Genomic DNA, 19,683 nt, shown 5'->3' on the forward strand with positions numbered 1-19,683 from the left:
AGACAGTGCTCTTGTGGAATCAACTGCTGCATTTTTTAAATTGCTTTAGACAGCTCTAAAAACCCTCTTCACTTAATCACTGCAATATGAGAAGAAATCATGGGTTTCTCTCTTTCTCTTGAACTCTAAAGGGTTTGCACACAACTTTGTGTTTTTCATTGTCATTATTCCAATCTTTTGACTACTTTTTTTTAGGAGCAATTATATTCATATCTTCTCATTTTCATTTATTAAGTACTTCAAAATGAATTTTCTAACATTTTCTGTAGTACTTCGTCCCAGATTACATTTTTTTTTTTAATTGATAAGTGCCAAGTGTTTCTTTGATTTTGTAGTTATGATGAGTGGTATTTATTTTTATGCAGAGGTACTTTGTGTGAAAATGTAATATTTCTGCTTCAATAAAAGGAGCCTTTTTGAGAACTATGTTTTATCTCTTCAGACTCTATCTATATTTCAACACTAGTGGGAGGAATCACAGATACAACAGGTGTTTTTCTTTAAAATGCATTATTGAAACATCAGCAGCAACAAGATACTTTTAAGTTACAAATGCACAGAAAGAGGTACACTGCATCATCAAGCCTGTTATATGTGCCTCTTCAAATCTTACCAGACACGTTCACTGATGTTGATAATCATCTCTATCCAATGAAGACAAGATGAAAACAGTCTGTAGATTACTGCATGGGATTGTCAAAGCAAGCAGACGAGTGTCTGTGGAAGGAAGGAAAGGTAATCTGATGAATTATTCATCAAGCAGTCAAAATGTGTTCTTTTGTTTGCTTGTTAACACCAAGAACTATCTCATTGCTTTAAACTCAGAATGATGTTGGTAGCAGCCCCCAAACACAAAATCTCTGGAGTTACCACCTTCTTACTCTTATTTAATCTGACAGTGTATTGCTCTATAGGGTTATTAAGAAGACACAGCCAGCACTAGAAGCCTGGAGAAATATTCATAAACCCATATATCATATAATGACAAAGGGAACAAGAAATCATGTTACCATTATTCTTTATCACTGTTTCAGTTTTGTCAGTCATGTAATCTATGTGTAGGATCCCATGAATATGGTGATTACTATTGATGCCTGTACCATAAAAGCTTTAAGGGAATTTTACCTTGAGCACCTTTAAAAGAAATTGGAAACAGAAACAGAAGTATACTGGAGTTGGTATCTCGTGGAAATTCATGCTCAATCATAAAATCAGCTTGTCTTCAACACATCACTATCTAGAAATTGTTATTTTAGCAAGTGTTGAACTATTTACAGAATGTGGGAAAACTCATCTGTTGTAAAGCACACAGGATGACTTGTTTGAAGTCAAGAAAGAATGTGCTGTAATCATGATTAGAGTGAAGTCAAGGGTAGAATGTGCTGTAATCATGATTAGAGTGAAGTCAAGGGTAGAATGTGCTGTAATCATGATTAGAGTGAAGTCAAGGGTAGAATGTGCTGTAATCATGATTAGAGTGAAGTCAAGGGTAGAGTGTGCTGTAATCATGATTAGAGTGAAGTCAAGGGTAGAATGTGCTGTAATCATGATTAGAGTGAAGTCAAGGGTAGAGTGTGCTGTAATCATGATTAGAGTGAAGTCAAGGGTAGAATGTGCTGTAATCATGATGATATTGAAGTCAAGGGAAGAATGTGCTGTAATCATGATTACATTCAAGTTACGGGTAGAATGTGCTGTAATCATGATTAGAGTGAAGTCAAGGGTAGAGTGTGCTGTAATCATGATTAGAGTGAAGTCAAGGGTAGAATGTGCTGTAATCATGATTAGAGTGAAGTCAAGGGTAGAGTGTGCTGTAATCATGATTAGAGTGAAGTCAAGGGTAGAATGTGCTGTAATCATGACTAGAGTGAAGTCAAAGGTAGAATGTGCTGCAATCATGATTAGAGTGAAATTAACTGTAGAATGTGCTGTAATCATGATTAGAGTGAAGTCAAGGTTAGAATGTGCTGTAATCATGATTACATTCAAGTTACGGGTAGAATGTGCTGTAATCATGATTAGAATGAAATCAAGGTAGAATGTGCTGTAATTATCATTAAATTCAAATCAAGGTAGAATGTTTGTAGGACATCAAAACTTCAAGAGTTGCTGATTCTTTGTTGGGAACTTTAAAGAAAAATGAAGGAGATGAGGAGGGAAGAATTGATGGCTGGAAATATTCTGACAAAAGAAAACTGCACATTTCTGTTCATATTGGGAGATGACTGTAAGCTACAGGTAAAGATCTACAATGTAAAGCTAAATTGCATGAAGCAAGATCACTGAGAAAAGGGGGTAAAAAAGAAGAGCTGGTGAAATGTTATCTAGGGTTACTTACTGTGGGAAGGAACTGGGCATAAAAAGAGGGCTAGGTATAAAGAACCAAGTTTCTTCTTTTACCAGGCTGAAGTGCTGCTCTTTTTGAGGAATAATAATGGCACTGTTTCTAGGCGTAAAATGACAGTGCCTTTCAGCTTATGCCAAATTTTGGTTATATGTATACTTGTAACAATTACTGCACTCTTTACACCGAGGAATGTGTGACTACAGTAGTAGCACATTAAACACACACACACACACACACACACACACACACACACACACACACACACACACACACTCACACACATACACATACAAATACACAAACACATACACACATTACATACACATATACACTGTACACAAAGTCCATATTGCTCTCCATTCTACCTCTGTTTCCTAGCATCACTGGAATGGTCCATTATCGTATGTCAGCCAAATATGCCATATACAGGTGTGGGGGCTTGTCAAATTTGTTTCATGTATAGAGATTCATGTTTGTTTCCTTATCAAGAAATTGTGTTTTGATGCGGTATATTTTGCATAACCTATCAGCTCTTCTTGCTATCTCTCCTTTTCTCTCTTTTCTGTCACATATCTGTATCTTCTTTCTGTCTATCTTTGAATATTTATATCTTCCTCTGCTCTCCTTCTCTTTATTCAAATATCTCTTTATCTTTGAATTTTTCATTGCATTTATTTCCCATATGCAAAATAAGACAAAATTATTGCAAAGTAACAATAATCATTATTGTACAAGCAGGTGAAAAGATATGTTGCAGTAGTCCTATAAAGTACACAAATGTAACTTTGAATACGTTAAGGTGTTTATGAAATAAATACCAAGCAAACATAGGTGAATATATGTATTTCTATCTTCTTTCTGTCCATGAATATTTCTGTCTGTCTTCTCTCTATCTATACATATTTCTGTATTTGATTGCAAGGTTTAAAATGAACTCTACTGCTGTTCAATACCATGTTAAGCAAATTGCACTATTCAAAGAGATTGCCATATCAGTAAGGTTGTCATGGCAATGCACATATCTGCAGTTATCCCTTGATTGGTGTGTTTTCTATGTTTCTTTCCAGATTTCCAGACAATAGCCTGCAAAATCTGTGGGGACAGGTCATCAGGAGTGCATTATGGGATCATCTCTTGTGAGGGATGTAAGGTAAGGAATATCCTGTCACTCCTTGGTCTTACAATCCATTCTCTATAAGAGATTCATCTCTAATGGTCAAACCAAATCAATGAAAAGGGATGTTCATTGGCTTTGGATTAAGGAAAATATGAAGCTTTGAGTTGTGCAGTGCAAAATAATAATAATAATGATCAGAAGTATTAAATGTGTTAATGAAATATGGAAATTATTAGCTTTTTAAATCATGTACCAATAACTTTTACAACAAAAAAAAAAGAAAATGACCGATGACATAAGAGTGTAAAATTTTAGGAGAAGTCACCTCTTTCACATCATGTATCCAAAAACATTAATATTTTCTGAAGTCAAATGTAATCACATACACTTATATAATCCTGGAGGTATCAGGAGAATGTATGATCCAAACTTTAGACAAAAAAAAAAAAGGATGTCAGTAAATCTGAAATATCCTATGAAACTTTAAATGTGAGGATACCAATGCCCTGCCTAACTTGTTTCATACAGCCGTGCCATACACTCTTGATTGGTAAAAAGAATTGAAAATATTTTAGGAGGAAATATGAAATTATACTGTAAAGAATCAAGCGACATAATGTGGAGTTTCATCACACAACAGGTTAAACGCCATTCTAAAACATTTCAAAAATAAGGTCAACATCACTTAAAATACTTTACTTTCCAGCAATGCCTTACCTGTTAACAAGGAATATTTTCAAAGTCATTTTTTTTTTCAAAAAATAGGACATATTTTCTTACCATTTTCTTCTTTTTTTTAAAAGCAGCTTTAATCACAAATATCTCAAATTAACAAAAATAGAGTCAATATGTTTTGCAATCAAACTCTTCATTAAAACATGTGAATTTTGGTTGCAGGGGTTCTTCCGGCGATGTCTAAGGAGACAAAAGGAGTATGTGTGTGTACGAGGAGGGAAATGTGAAATCAGTAGGCAGCACAGAAATCGTTGCCCTGCCTGCCGATACAAGAAGTGCCTTGAGCTTGGAATGTCCAAAGATGGTGGGTAATTTGTTTTGTCTGGGTTTTTCTTTGTTTTATCTTCTACTACCATTAGACTACTGTAAAAGAGGACATGTTAGTGTGGACATTTTCTCTCTCTATCTCTCTGATGGTAAAATGAATTTTGCATGCTTTTTTTTTTTATTCCGCAAGATCAGAGATGAAAATATTGTTCGATATTGGAAGCAAAAATATCTGTGTGATTCTATTTTTGCGATAGTTTCATTTTGCGTGAAATGCGCAAAAATGCGTAAAAATTTCCATTCATGCAGTCCCACATGTGTGGTCATTAATGGGTTGAAATATACTGGAAAAAAGAAGGGTGGAATTGAAAGAGGGAAAAGAAACTGACTCAGAGTAGAACATTTCTTGAAATAGAAGTGTTAAACGGATGTCCCTACTGTGGTCTCTAAAGTCCACACCAATATAATTCCATGCTTCAAGATAAAAACAAAAACAAGAATAAACCTCCATGTTTCAAACAAGCATCTTTAGATAGGCCAAGCTGTGATAAAATGCACTGTTACACAGGTATATCAAATTCCATGTTTTATTTCTTTTGGAACTGGACGGGTAAAATGTCAGTCGACACTTTTTATTCCCACTTCATCAGCTATAACAAGAATCTTAGCAAGCTGACATTGACCTGCTAGAATATGAGGTTGATAAATTGACCCCAAAAAGTACATCAAACTCATGTGCCTGGCTGTTTACATCTCAGCTCCACCCAAGTCAGGTGAGGCAGTTATTACCAAGGGTGAAGCAATTTACAAGTTTGAGTCTGGCCACAGCGGCAGAAGGCCACATCTTGACCAGATGAAATGCCCTTCACAAACTGACCCAGCTGTATAATCATGTTTATCTTAGGTCAGTTTGGGCCCTACTTCCTCTCTCTCTCTCTCTCTCTCTCTCTCTCTCTCTCTCTCTCTCTCCACTGACCTCAATTATCTGGCCAGCTTTGCTGTCTAACCTCAGATTGTGTCCCAATGCATAAAACTGTGACTCTCCACACATCGATGTGTGTATTTCTATAGCTCTCAGTTCCTATTACCTGAGGCTATGCTCAGTCTTGTCCCATAGGATATTGTCCCCCTCAAAATCTGAGCAGCTTCATCAGCTCCCTTAGAGTATTAGTAATTAATTTCTGAAGACTTTGTATTGTCTAATGAGTAGGACTGGCAGTTTAGAAAGATAAAGGCATCGTGATGCTCTCCCAGGTAATACATTAAAACCTCCCAGATTGATCACGTCTTAGATTAAACTTAATTCTCACTTTATTCCTGCGACACTCCTTGAATAGAGACCAGAGGTGCCAAATCTCCCTCATTCGGCAGTGGGCTCCATGTAAATAGAAACATTTCTTCATATTGTAACGAAAGAATATAAAAATCTCCCTGATTTAGAAATACAATGTACATGTATTTTTTGCATTTTGAGATAGGCCTACATATAAAACACAAATATCTCCCTGATAGTCCAGTAGAACCTCCCCAGTTTTTGTATGTGAATGTTGGTTGCCCAGACAGACATTTAGAGTTTTAATTTTGCAGCTGTGTTGGATGGGTGCCACATGCCGTTTACAGATATAATTAATACTGTTTACGCCATATATCATTTCGGGAGTCTAAATTTTCATGAATCGGGACTTCCCAACAATTTCGCAAGTGGTTAAATTTGTGATCGTGAAGTCCTGTACTGAACAGAGAAATATTATACGCGTACGTCACATTCGTATCGGCATTAGAGTCAATGTTTATACCCCCGCCACACGTAGTGTGAAGGGGGTATATAGGAATTACTGTGATGTTGGTCGGTCGGTCGGTCGGTCTTTGAGAATACAATGTACATGTAGATTCCGGGGAATAAATCGCGTCATTTTACGTCACGAGGGCCTGATTTGCATAAGAGGCGTAATAAATCGGCGGAATAATCGGTGTAATAAAGTGATTCCACCTTTGAGAATTCGGGCCAATATGTATGGTGATCGGGAGGTGCAGTTATGCAAGACACCTATGTGTTAATATAAGAAAAATGTATTGCCATGGTAACCACTTATTTTTGTATCAAATTGAACCATTTAATCTATGAAGTTGAAATTTGGTGTGTATAGTTTTGCAAAATGTCCTTTGTATTTGTATCGGACAATGCATTGCCATGGTAACCGCATTTTTTTTTTTAATCCTGTGGAGTGAACTTCCACAGTTTTCAAGCAATTGAAACCAAATTTGGTAGGCATTATGGCCCTTAGGTATAGATGTGGAACACATAATTTTTGTGTTTGTCACTCAGACCGTTGCCATGGTAACCACAATTTTACCAAAACCTTGCAGATCGAATAACTTTTCCATCATTCAAGCAATTAAAGTCAAATTTAGTATGTATCATGATCTAGAAGTGTAGTTTTGCAAGACACCAGTGTGTTAGTTTGAGGAAAATGTGTTGTTATGGTAACCACTCATTTTTTGTATCAAAATAAACCATTCAAGCTATGAGGGTCAAATTTTGTGTGTATGATGGTCTTTAAGCGTAGTTATGCAAAATGTCCCTTGTGTTTGTATCAGACAATGCATTGCCATGGTAACCACACTTTTTACTCAAACCTTGTGGAACTCAGTGTCAACTCTGTAATTGTACAGTAAACTAAAATTATTCTGTTTCCAATTCAACAAGTGCACAAACTTGGTATAAGCGTCATTGCCCTCATGACATCACATACTATAAAGCAACACTAGGGGCGGGGGTATTAATCACCTTCAGTAATAATTCTAGTTTCCCGTGTTTTTAATTTCGCGAATAGCAGCTGACTCGCGAAATTCGCGAAAATAAAAACCTCGCGAAATATTCGGTGTATACAGTAATCTGTTGAAGACTAGTTCTGAATATACTCTCCAAAAAAAAATCGAGTGAAAATATTCACTCTTAAAGGAGTGAATACAAAAAAAGAGTGAATTTAGAGTGAAGGTGGAGTGAATTTCAAGTGAAATTGGAGTGAATTTCAAGTGAAAATGTTCATTTTCACTCATTTTGGAGTGACCTCAGGGATCACTCCAAAATTGAGCGATCCTTGAGGTCACTCCAAAATGAATGAAAATGAAAATTTTCACTCAAAATTCACTCCTTTAAGAATGAATATTTTCACTCATTTTTTTTTTTTTTTTGAGAGTACTTTGGCAGATGTCTATGAGAAATATGTGATATAGCAAATTCAGCTATTCCTGGATGGGTTAACCCATTGAGTATGAGTTCCAAGTGTACTCCGGCAGGTGTCTGTGGGAAGCGCTTGTTGTAGCAAAATCGCAGCCCATCCTCAACGGGTTAAGGAAAATTTTTGATATTAGAGGTTAAATGAATTGACAAAAGTGGTTGAATTTGCATATGCTGTTGAATTGGAGATAGAAGTTCTCATTACATTCCATAGAGTACTAAGGGTGATGAAAGTTAACGATTGCCCTGACACTGTACAGGCATGCTAACCTGGAAACATTGAACTGCATATTACTTGAATATGAGACCATTCTGAAGCAAATAATTTTCACACAGCAATAGATATATAATGTACTCTTTTAAGAATCCCACAAGGATTGGAACAATCATCCCCCAGCATTCCCACTGATTCCCACTAATCAGTTACTAGCCATCCCCTTTAACCCTTTGAAAAAAGAGTCCCGAGTATACTAGGGCAGATGTCTATTGGAAATTTGTGTTATAGCAAAATCAGTCTGTCCTCGATTGGGTTAACATGATTGGATATCATCTGGGTCTCTTTGGTACCATAACCAGTTGTGGCCGAGGGGAATCAAAGCCCCAATGCTTACAACCCAGCCAAATTGGAAATTGTTCTGGCTCGCAGAGCCTGGTTTGGGATAAATGTCAGTTTTCTGGTGGGAGAGGAGTTGAACATTTTTTTTGGTAGTTTGAAATAGTGACAATCATTCCAAAGGGTCAGGTGTCTAGTGATAGAAATGTGAAGGGTAGAAAATGGTCGGAACCAGTTAGCAATCATCAGCAACCCTCATGAGGTTACTCCCCCCCCCCCCCCCCCACATCTTGCCTTTATGAAGACATCCATTATCCTTTGCTTGTTTATTTATTCATGTTCACCTTAACTTGTTGAGGATGGTCGGATTTTGTTACAGCATGCATTTCTCATAGACACCTGCCTGCCTGAGTATACTCGGGACTCATGCTCATCGGGTTAAACAACAATCTCTGACAAGTTCTCAAAGGGGAATGTTATGATTGGATTGAAGCTACATGTACGTAGACTCACCATGTCTCATATCTTGTTTGCCAACAAGAACTTTTAGAACGACATAAAAAAACAAAACAGATTGCATACATTACTTTGCCATGACTCATGTAGCAAACACAATTCTGGCCTCTGCATGTGATGTTAATCACTGGTTCTTTTTTTCTTCCCCCATCAGCTGTGAGGATTGGAAGGATTCCCAACAAACAGAAGGAGACAGAGTTTGTGGACATCGAACCCTACATCTATGAAGAGGTCAAGGAGGATGAAGACTTTGACCCTTTTAAAGATGTCAAAGTGGACACTGAGACGGAGGAGATGATAACGGCGGTCAGAGAGGCTCACCAGAGCACAGCAAAGTCTTATGTGAGATCACTCTTCCAAGCATGACTTCCATATAGCTCTTTCTTTCTTTTTTTTCTTTCCTTTTTCACTCAATTTATTGCTATGCCGTAGTATTTTCAGAAAAAGAAATTGACAGTACATTGTGTTGCATTCTTGATTTAAAGGCATATGGTCCCAATGGTTTTAGTCAAATGTGTACGTGGGCGCACCACGCAAGTTTCCCGTAGAGACCCACGCTATCGACTCCTCTCTAGCACTTAGGCTGTGACCCATTTCCCCGAGTCCGAAGAAGTCCGATCCACTGTAGTCAGTGGTCCGATCACAGTTTTGCTCATGATTCGGCAGAGGGGGATGACAGCTTTAGCAAACTTCTTTTGTGATGTCATAATAAGATGTACATATGCACGCACCCTGGCATTACTACAGACTGCGCGATGCGCAGAGAAGACAACGAAGGCAACATTACTTAGCAACACCTATGTGCTTTACTCTTGATGACAGCTCAACTTTGGCAATCTTTGTATCAATGCTAACGGTGATCAGCAGTATCATCAACAGAACCCTGTACACTACCGGGACTATGCACCTTTAATGATAATGATTGGCATTTTTATGACCATATTTGTCAGTAAATTACAAATTCATCCATGCATTGACTGCACTTTGTACTGGTCAGTTGAAAAGAAAGAAAAAAAAAATGCATTTTGGTGCTCCTACATCTAATCTTCCTTAAGTATACTATTTTATTGTATTTAGACTTGGACACTGACAGCTTTTGATGTGTGGATATTAAAGTGCATGATGACATTGTTTTCACTTAAAAGATGTAAGAAAAGTTAAGATTCAAGACTTTAAATTTTCAATTAATGTGTGAGTGATTTGAGAGGAGATGAGGATTTTAGACTCAAGATTCCAGCAGAAATAAGCTGACAATCATTTGACACCCCCCCCCCAAAAAAAAAAAAAAATCATGTGAAATTTTCCTGAGGTTTTTATTTCTTGATAAAACTCTGTTTCATGTATATGTACAAACTGTTGAATATTCTGCCATTGTTAGGATCGTTGTAGACTTTAAGTGAAATCTTTTTCTAGTTCCTTGAACTCATTTTAAAAAAGAGAACAAGAATGTTCCTGTCGTGGGTAAGTAAAAAAGATGATAGTATCAATATGAATCAAATGTTCGGTTCTTATCAATCAAGAAGATGTTTATTTTTCTCTGATGGACATCTTCACAGGATATGCAGATTCGCTACAAAACACAAAAAAAAAACCACAAAAAAACAGAAACATGTTTACTTTGTCACACATAACATTTGGAAAGACTATGAAGGTGTCTTGATCTGTAATCATTATGTTGTATATTTGTCAAGTTGGAGGTGATGGGCTACTGTATGTAAATGTCCACATGACTTGTGATTGCAAGAACTATGCGTAATGAAATTATTGCAATAACAAATTCACATATTTTTCTCATTCTTTCCCCCGGATCATCTCAACTGTGAAGCCTGAATTTGATGACTTTAGGGAAGGTAGATGGGTGAAAGATGCGGAGGTGGCTGCCATGGAAACGGAACGGTTATCAATAGATGGTGAGTCCACTGTTACCATGACTACGATCAAGGTATGTTGAGCCTGAGCCATGAAGCATAGATGTACCATGATGACTACTAGCTCAGAATAATCCAGACTCAGTATGAAAACTTTATAATTATCAACCCAAAGTATTCTTCACATGCAAAGTTGTCTATCAAGGCGATCAAACAATTTGATATCCCTTGAGGTAGGTGTTTCTTGATATCCCTTGAGGTAGGTGTTTCTTGATATCCCTTGAGATAGGTGTTTCTTGATATTCCTTGAGGTAGGTGTTTCTTGATATTCCTTGAGGTAGGTGTTTCTTGATATTCCTTGAGGTAGGTGTTTCTTGATATTCCTTGAGGTAGGTGTTTCTTGATATCCCTTGAGATAGGTGTTTCTTGATATCCCTTGAGGTAGGTGTTTCTTGATATTTCTTGCAAAGCAAACTTCTCCATAAGCATGCAAAACTGTCCGCTTTTGCTCTAAAATGGGCACATAGGCCCTATGGCTAGGAAATGTATGAAATAATGTCATAACACAAAATCAGATGGGTAGCAATAAAAATGCAAAATGTTTAATAGTCAAAAAGAGTATGTCAACATTATTGCAATCTGAGAACATATATCTTGGATTAATAATCAATTATTGATAAATGACAATCAGGATATGGCAGTATTCATCACATTTACAAGCAAGATTTAATCGCATGTCACTTCTTGGGAATACGATTGCTCAGGCACCGATCAACATGTAATGTTGTGCCTACCCACTACTGAATGGGAAGTGTGTGTGAGGGCTTTTCAGGAATAAAAGCTGTGTACTATGATCTGAATTATTTTACAATTTTTATCTCAAAATGCTGCAAGCAGCTCAATATGGGAAATCACATCAGCCAGACATGTTTCTTGGTAGACCCTTTCAGTACATTGCAAGCAGATTCCAAATGATGAAAAATTAAATCTGGGAACTCCCTGTTTATATGTTATACCTTTAAGTTACAAGCGTATATTGGAGGCAGACTTTTAAGTGGTGCAATTATTGAGTATGTTGAAAGAGGTGCACCTGATATTAGTGTGTGCTTCATAGGGTGTGTCTTCAGTTTGTGGAAGATTTCAGGATCCAGTGATGTGGAAGACAAACCTGCCATAGTAACCATGGCAACAACTGAAATCTGACTTAACAAACCAACACGAGAGTGAAGATTATTAATTATGCTTGTAGGACTCACATGGGGGCGCTGTTCACAAGCTAACCTCTAGAAAGATCTGTGAGTGAGAAATAACCAGCGTGCACACAACCCATGATTTCTCATTAATACTGTCTTATTTTCAGCGGTGCAATGAACTTCGTTTGCAGGATTAACTTTTTCAACATGGGAGGTATCTAATGAAATAAGTGTGGACTTAAGTCATACCCCTTCCAGAACACGAATAGAGATAGGTAACAGGCAGTTTAAATTGAAGATGACTGGTTTGACTGTTAATATGCTGGCAGGAATTAGAATTCAGGATTGTGTCTACAATGGTGCATGTTTTTGTCATTTATTCCATTAGATATTACATTAAGGGACTTCAAAATGTTGTTAAAGGCAGCTCAATTCATTGTAAATCTTTATTCCAAGTCCCAAAGTATTGGTAACCATAGCAAAAAGCTAAGATTCTGAAAGCTACTTGGCTGTTATTGTTGTTTTATGGCCAGTCATAGCTTTAGTTATGAACATTGGGAGATGTGGTCTGTTGAGGTGTTTGATTTTTCTTTGCCTATGACTGAATTGCACCCTCTATAGGTATGGATGGGATACAGATGTGGTGCTCCGTTGTCACACAAGCATTGGCAGCATACATCAAGAGGATCGTCACCTTTTGTAAACATATACCAGGTTTGTCATCTACAGCATCTAGATATTTTCTTTCTTTTCCCTTATATTGAGCCTCAGTAGAAAGACCAGGTATTGTAGAAACTCCATCATCACCATGTACAAAGAGAAACATTAAAGGGATCGTACAGTTTTGGTTGAGACCTGATGTCAGGTTTATAGTATTTTTAGGTGAGATAATGAGAAACCTCTTATGAAATATGAAAGAGCATGTAATTTCAAGAAGGATTCAACATTTATTTGATGAAAATTGGTCTTGAAATGGCTTAGATATAAAAAAAAAAAAAAAAAAATGATCCTGGTAAAATTGATAGGCCACAACTTTTATTAGGATCTCTTTTTTGATATGTCAGTCATTTCAAAACTGATTTTCATCAAATAAACTTTTGTTTCCCCTTAACAACAAATAAAATTTTGATTCCCCTTAGAATTGTACGCTCTAACATTTCATAGAGTGGTTTCTAAATATCTCGCAAAATGTTACAAGCTGAATCCTCACCTTAACCAGTACTGTACAGTCCCTTTAAAAACATGTTTGTCTGGGTCACTATGGAAGTCAGGGGATACTGTAGAAGTGTAAATTCTGGTTTGCATAAACCTTTTGCAATTTTCTCATGGAGCTAAGGTTCACAAAAGTAAAATGCAATCAAAAATTTTTGTCTGCCCAATTCATGTAGTAGACTCTTCAATTTCACATGATCTAAAATTTGTGAAAGTTTCATGTTTCAAAAATGGCCGTCAGCTCCACTTTACAAAAGTTTCATGCCGCAAGTGTTTCTAGTTTTTCAGTAGATTTAATCAATTGATAACGATACTTGAGGCAGTAGTATTCTGATGGATGCAGCTTTCCTCATTTATCCAATTGTAATCACTTCTACTTTTTCTGAAACAACTGCAAGCTTCGAGCAAGATTGCATACTTTGAATAAAGAGAAAATGTTTTTTGCTACAAGTCATAACTATTTCTTCATTGTACTTGAAATGTCTTCTGGGTTGGTTGATCTGTGACTACATGAAAAAAATGAAGGATACAGCATGCAGGGAAAGTCTTAAGGGCATTTTTCAGACTTGTTTGCATCGCTGATTTCATTGTCTGGCTGGAAAGTGATAGAACCAATGAGTTAGGGCCTTTGGGCCTATTTATCACAGACAGCTAGATACACTTGTAGAGATGGATAGATAGATTGGTGGATGGATATGGATGGATAGATAGATGGATAGATTGGTAATAGATAGATATACATGAATGGATAGATAGATGGATAGGTAATATAGATGAACTGATGGATGAATGGATAGAGAGGTAGACAGATAGATAGAGATGTGTGGATGGATGGATAGATATGGGGTAGCATTTTGTAGGTGGATAGAAAGATAGACACTCAGCAGAAATATGGATAGATAAAAAGGTGGATGGATAGATAGATGAATGGATGGATTGATAGATAGATTTTATAGAGATGGGTGGATATATAGGTGGATGGATGGATGGATGAATAGATAGATAATGGAATTGGTAGATAAGGCCAAAAAAAAAAAATTGTTGCATTGGCGTAACCCGCCCGACCCTAAAAATTCCGCCGACCCCATGTTTTTTTATTAATTTTTTTGCTATCGATATCAAATATCTTGTTGATTGCGATCGCGATCGCACAAACCCGGAAGTGGAAACGGCTCTGGGGATATCGGATGTACGAGGGAGAGATCTAGCGCCTCGCATAAGCCTTCCTTGATCAGTACGTCATCTGTTTCCAACACGGACACGTACTCTAACAAGATTTATTCAGTGTATACGTAGCATTCAGACTGCGATGTATTGTGCACAGTTTTGCCATAGGTTTCTTGTGTGGAGAACTTACACGAATCTGTATATGTGGGACTGTAATAGAGATCGCCGTGTGCGATGAAAAGATCATACATATGGGTCAATTTCCATCTATCTTTTAAGTCAAAATAGTAAAATATGAAGTGAAAACATTCAGGATAGGGATTTCAACATCTTTAAATTCTGTGAAGGGGTATAATTCCAGTAATATCGGCCTCATAAATGATTTGTAGAATAGATGAACACAGCACATTCGGTGCAGCAGTTGTAACTATTTACTGAGCTGAGCACGAGTTTTACACGTAAAATGCAGGTAGCAAAAAATAAAAAAATAAAAATAAAAAAATCCGCCCGACCGACCCTGTTTGAAAATCTCATGTTACGCCAATGCAACAATTTTTTTTTTTTGGCCTAAGTGGATGGATAGATATTTGGATAGATAGTGTGATGGATGGATAGACAGATATATAGATAGATAGAGGTAGATAAATGCATAGAGATAGAAAGATAGATATATAGATGGATAGATAGATAGATAGATAGTCTAGATAGATAGATGGATAGATAAACAGATAGATAAACAGATAGACAGATATATAGAAAGATAGATAGTCTAGATAGATACAATTGTAGATTGGAAGACCCATTTCCCCTCTTTGGTGCCATCAATGCCTCTCTGGGTCAGAGGTCAAATCTCCCTCCAGCCAAATGTTTATGTTTGCTGCAGTGAGACTCTAGATGCCTCTGACCATGAGAAATTATAGATGTCTGTGTTCATTATCAACCTTCAACATGTTTGATGGAAGTGTAGCATGACGCAGACAGTGTGTATGGAAAGATGACCAAAATGTTTGACAGTGATTTTGATGAATAGACGAAGACCATGAAAACTTAAGAAATATTCAATGAGTTTCTTGGTCTCTTCTCTTCTGGAGAGATAGAATCTTGTTCCTTGACACATGAAGCTAGACGTGTGAACCATTCCAGAATAAGTACACCAGTTTAATGCCAGACTTGACTTATAAATAGAATACCAAAGAACCATTGTGTTCACAGATATTTGGGCTACTTGAGATCGTTAAGAACCTGTTTCCATGGCAATAAACGGCTGTGGCAGCACCCTTTGGTATTCTATAGGCTTTGAGTTATGCCAAACATTTTGTTTTTGTTTTTGTTTTTTATTTTTTATGCCTCCGCCACGAAGTGGTGCCGGAGGCATTATGTTTTCGGGTTGTCCGTCTGTCCGTCCGTCCGTCCTTCCGTCCGTCCGTAATGAATTTTGTGGACAAGGTAACTATCAAAACCTGTTGAGGTATCCTAATGAAACTTGGCATGTATGTGTATTAGGGGGTGAAGTTGTGCCTATCAACTTTTGGGTGCACATGCTCAAGGTCAAAGGTCAAAAGGTCAAGGTCAAATACAAAAAATTTCACTTTTTCCACCATATCTATTGAATGCCTGAAGATATTTTCTTGAAACTTAGTGTATACATGTATTACCCAATTAAGATTCTCTGGTGAAAGTTTGCGTCATGAGGTCAAAGTTCAAAGGTCAAAAGGTCAGGGTCAAATACATGAAATTTCACTATTTTCGCCATATCTATTGAATGCCTGAAGATATTTTCTTGAAACTTAGTGTATACATGTATTACCCAATTAAGATTCTCTGGTGAAAGTTTGGGTCATGAGGTCAAAGGTCAAAAGGTCAAGTAAAAATGTCAAAACTTCTTTTTTTTCTCCGTGCCTTGGAAAATTGTTCAAGGTATCTTCATGGAACATAGTATATACATGTACTGACTGGAAGTGATTATCTAAAGAATGTAGGGTTCATGGGGTCAAAGGTCAGGGGTCAAAGGTCAAGTGCAACACTTCAAAATTTTACTATTTCCCTCATATTTATGCAATGCCAGCAGGGTTATTATTTTTTTACACTTGGTGTATGCATGTGTAACCTAATAGAAATTCTCTGGAAAGTTTTTTTTTCTTCTTTTTTTGCCTCAAAGGTCAAAAGGTCAAAGATCAAGTGAAAGTGCTGAACTAACTTTTTCCTCCATATCTCGAAGTGGCTCAAGTTATCTTGAAACTTAGTACATATTATGCATGTTCTACCTGAAAGTGATTATCTTATGAATTTTAGGGTCAAGGGCCAGATGAAAATGGTAACAATTTACTATTCAATTCAGAAATTGCACTTTTTCTCCACACCTGTACCTTGAAAATTACTCAATGCCTAAATGTATGAATGGGTCAAAGTCAAGTGAAAGTCCTTAAATCCCTAGATACATGTTCTCCTATTCATCCAATTAAACCTAGGTCAAGGAAGGTAAACATTCAAGACATTTGTGACAAACTTGTCATTTCAATATTTTGCCAATTTTGTGAAAATGTAATCACACGTTGTCCACATGTACTATCTAGACCTATTTGGAAAATCATGCATTATGGCGGAGGCATACCAGTCGCCAAAGCGACATTTCTAGTTGTTTATTTTATTTAATCGCGGGGTTAAATGCCCTCAATCAGCCAAGAGGCTGTTTTTCAGAGAGGCCATGAACAAAGTATTTGACATAAACAGAACAAATCAAAGATACAGAACGAAAGTAAATCAAATCAAACATAGAGGTGATATGAATATCATGTTAAAGGCAGTATACCTCACTTCTTTCTCTTGACAGGTTTTGCCCTCCTAACTCAACAGGACCAGATGGTACTGGTCAAGTCGGGTCTCTTTGAAATCCTCACCATTCAGGACTCCATCGAACTCATCCTCTACGACGCCTTTGTCCTCAACAAAGAGATCCGAATCTCTAAGGCTAACATCATGAAGTTTATGCCAGTGGAGCTCTTCCAGGGCATCTACACATTTGCCGAGCGTCTTCACATGAGGCTCCGACTGACACAGTCTGAGATTGCTCTTCTCTCCGCTGTTGTCCTGTTTGCTGATGGTGAGTTAGTGAGCCACTTTGTATGGTAATCTGGAGTGGAACTGAAGTAGACACTCAAGATGTTTGCAGAAAGAGCTTGCATACTTTGATGACCTTAAGTCAAAAATCATGACAGCATTCATAATCGTTCTTTTACTCTAAAAGTGATTTTCTCACATGTCTTTAAAAAAGTATTCATATCTTCATTCAAACTTTGTTCTTTTTTTGTCTCCTTCAGCTGCTTGTGGGTATACAATGGCAGTCAAACAAAATATCATTACCTCTTTAGCAAACACTGAGTATACCTTCAAATTGTTAAATGCTGCATAATGTTTGATCAGATGAACATACACTGATGATTCGGAATAAGACTTGCTTTTTTGTTGATGATAGATGAAAGAATTCTTGTGACTAAGAGATATCTAATAAAGAAGATGCAGCTATTCATCAAGAAAACCAGGAATGTCCCAAAATGGAGGCATGGTGTAGGTGACATTGTTTTGGACATGTTTAAACGTGTGCCTCCTGTGTAAGCCAATGCTCTCTCTCTCTTCTCCCCCAACCCTCCACCAGATCGAGAGGGTCTCCAAGATGTGATCAGTGTCAGTCGAATCCAAGCACGCCTCCTACAAGCTCTGAGAGTGGAGATAATGCGCAACCACCGCTCCGACCCGCACATGTTCGCTAAGTGCCTCTTGCTCCTGCCGATGCTCCGAACCGTCGACGACTTCCACAACCAGTTCATCATCCGTCTCAAGCTGGGCAGCAACAACCTACCGATGCCAGAGCTCTACAAGGAGGTCTACGACCTCGGCGCCTTCAGTAACGGGGGACGCAATGGAGACGGGGCGACGTGTAGCAACGAGGAACAAGAGGACCTAGTCCAGACCAGCAGGAAGAAGGCAGCAGCAACTGTTGCCACGGCAACCGCATCAGCAACAAGTCTACCTCCCACCATATGTGAGCTGACACAGCAAGCCTCGAGAGAGATCACCCCTCCAGTCTTCAACAATGTGATTATCAAAGAGGAAGCAGACACCAGAATACAGCCACACTGCCTGGTCTAGAGGGAGTGACGGCTTGCTTGGATATAGGGCAAGCATAGACTGTCTACTACAAAAGTATTGTCACCATTCTTCAAAAGGATGTGACGATGTGACCAGTGGTATACTGTATGTGACCAGGACCACACCTCTCTAGCCATGGATCAGAGGAGATACTGTCACGTCCTGTGCACTTTACATCCATTTGTGCAGTGACACAAAAACATAATTTTTCCAGGATGTTTGAGAGTGAGATTTGAGGTCAAAGGTCATGAGCCATGTGTATGTCCAATGAACAATCCTTCAGTGTGTGTGCATGTATAGGCCTTGTGAAGTTTGTTGGGGTGTGACCCAAATGTGCAGGTCAGGAAAACTGATAATGTAGCTCAGTAGAAATTTAGAGCCAGCTCTTCTAAATCACCCACGGCCATGGACACCTATAGACACCCTTTATACATGGAATGATCCTAAGGGGTTGTGTCAAACACAATGGGCATTTCAAAACATCTCTACATTAATGAAGTCCTGCTGTCAAGATTTGTTTTAGTCTTTGGTGAGTTTGTCAGTGTGTTGACTTTTCCTGCTTTGTTGGATAGTTACTTGGTCAATGACAATTCGTGTAGACTTGAAGGATTAGGACTTAATTGATCATTTTTCAGACTTGGAGAGGGAGCCTACTCTGAAGTTTCTGATTAGAAGGGGAGGGTTTTCTCAAGATATGAATTAAGTCCTCCTTTGAAGCTAACCCTTAACCCGTTGAGGATGGGCTGATTTTGCTACAACACATTTCCAATAGAAACTTGCCCGGATATACTCTGGACACGTCCTCAGTGGGTTAAACTGAATCATTAAGCTGGACCCTCTGTCTTACCTTCAACTTTACTTGGGTAGATCTCAGGAAAGACTGAAGTATGCACTTTGAAAATCATTACATGACATGTCAGTGTACCCAAATATGCCTTTGAGAATACATGAGTTTGATTGGAAAATGAGTTAAATCCATTCTTGTCAATTTGAGATAAATTTGCACTGAAACCTTCTAAACAATGATATAAATGATTACAAAATATGTGATACTGTCAATCATATCTTCAAAAATGTTCGTCTTTATGCCCGTCAATCATACCTATCTCTGACCTATCGTTGGAAGGTTTTATTTTGCTCTGTCTGATGATGGTTTTACGTTTAAATGTTTAAGAATGGTATTTATCCTGTTTTGCAATCAAACAGAGTGACAGGGTTAGCTCTCTACACACAATGCTACTCTATTTACAGCATGAACTTTTTAACTTTAGAAACAATTCCATCGTTATGAAATGCTATCCTCACCTGTACAGCGCAGAGC

The 19,683-nt window shown here is 37.7% G+C and overlaps 1 protein-coding gene across 1 annotated transcript in view; it reads left to right on the plus strand.

Annotated features, from left to right (window-relative positions):
- The window catches only part of LOC140235676 (retinoic acid receptor alpha-like), a 248,713-nt gene extending 229,541 nt beyond the window's left edge, over window positions 1–19,172 (plus strand). Inside the window, exons 2-8 of the mRNA XM_072315696.1 lie at window positions 3,415–3,497; window positions 4,362–4,503; window positions 8,931–9,118; window positions 10,602–10,686; window positions 12,459–12,551; window positions 17,047–17,316; window positions 17,869–19,172. Of these exons, the coding sequence (XP_072171797.1) occupies window positions 3,415–3,497; window positions 4,362–4,503; window positions 8,931–9,118; window positions 10,602–10,686; window positions 12,459–12,551; window positions 17,047–17,316; window positions 17,869–18,362 (1,355 nt within the window). The 3' untranslated portion in view covers window positions 18,363–19,172. The remainder of the gene's footprint in view (window positions 1–3,414; window positions 3,498–4,361; window positions 4,504–8,930; window positions 9,119–10,601; window positions 10,687–12,458; window positions 12,552–17,046; window positions 17,317–17,868) is intronic.
- The last annotated feature ends 511 nt before the right edge of the window (window positions 19,173–19,683 follow it).

This window comes from Diadema setosum, chromosome 12, assembly GCF_964275005.1.
Source record: "Diadema setosum chromosome 12, eeDiaSeto1, whole genome shotgun sequence".
Classification (NCBI taxonomy): domain Eukaryota; kingdom Metazoa; phylum Echinodermata; class Echinoidea; order Diadematoida; family Diadematidae; genus Diadema; species Diadema setosum.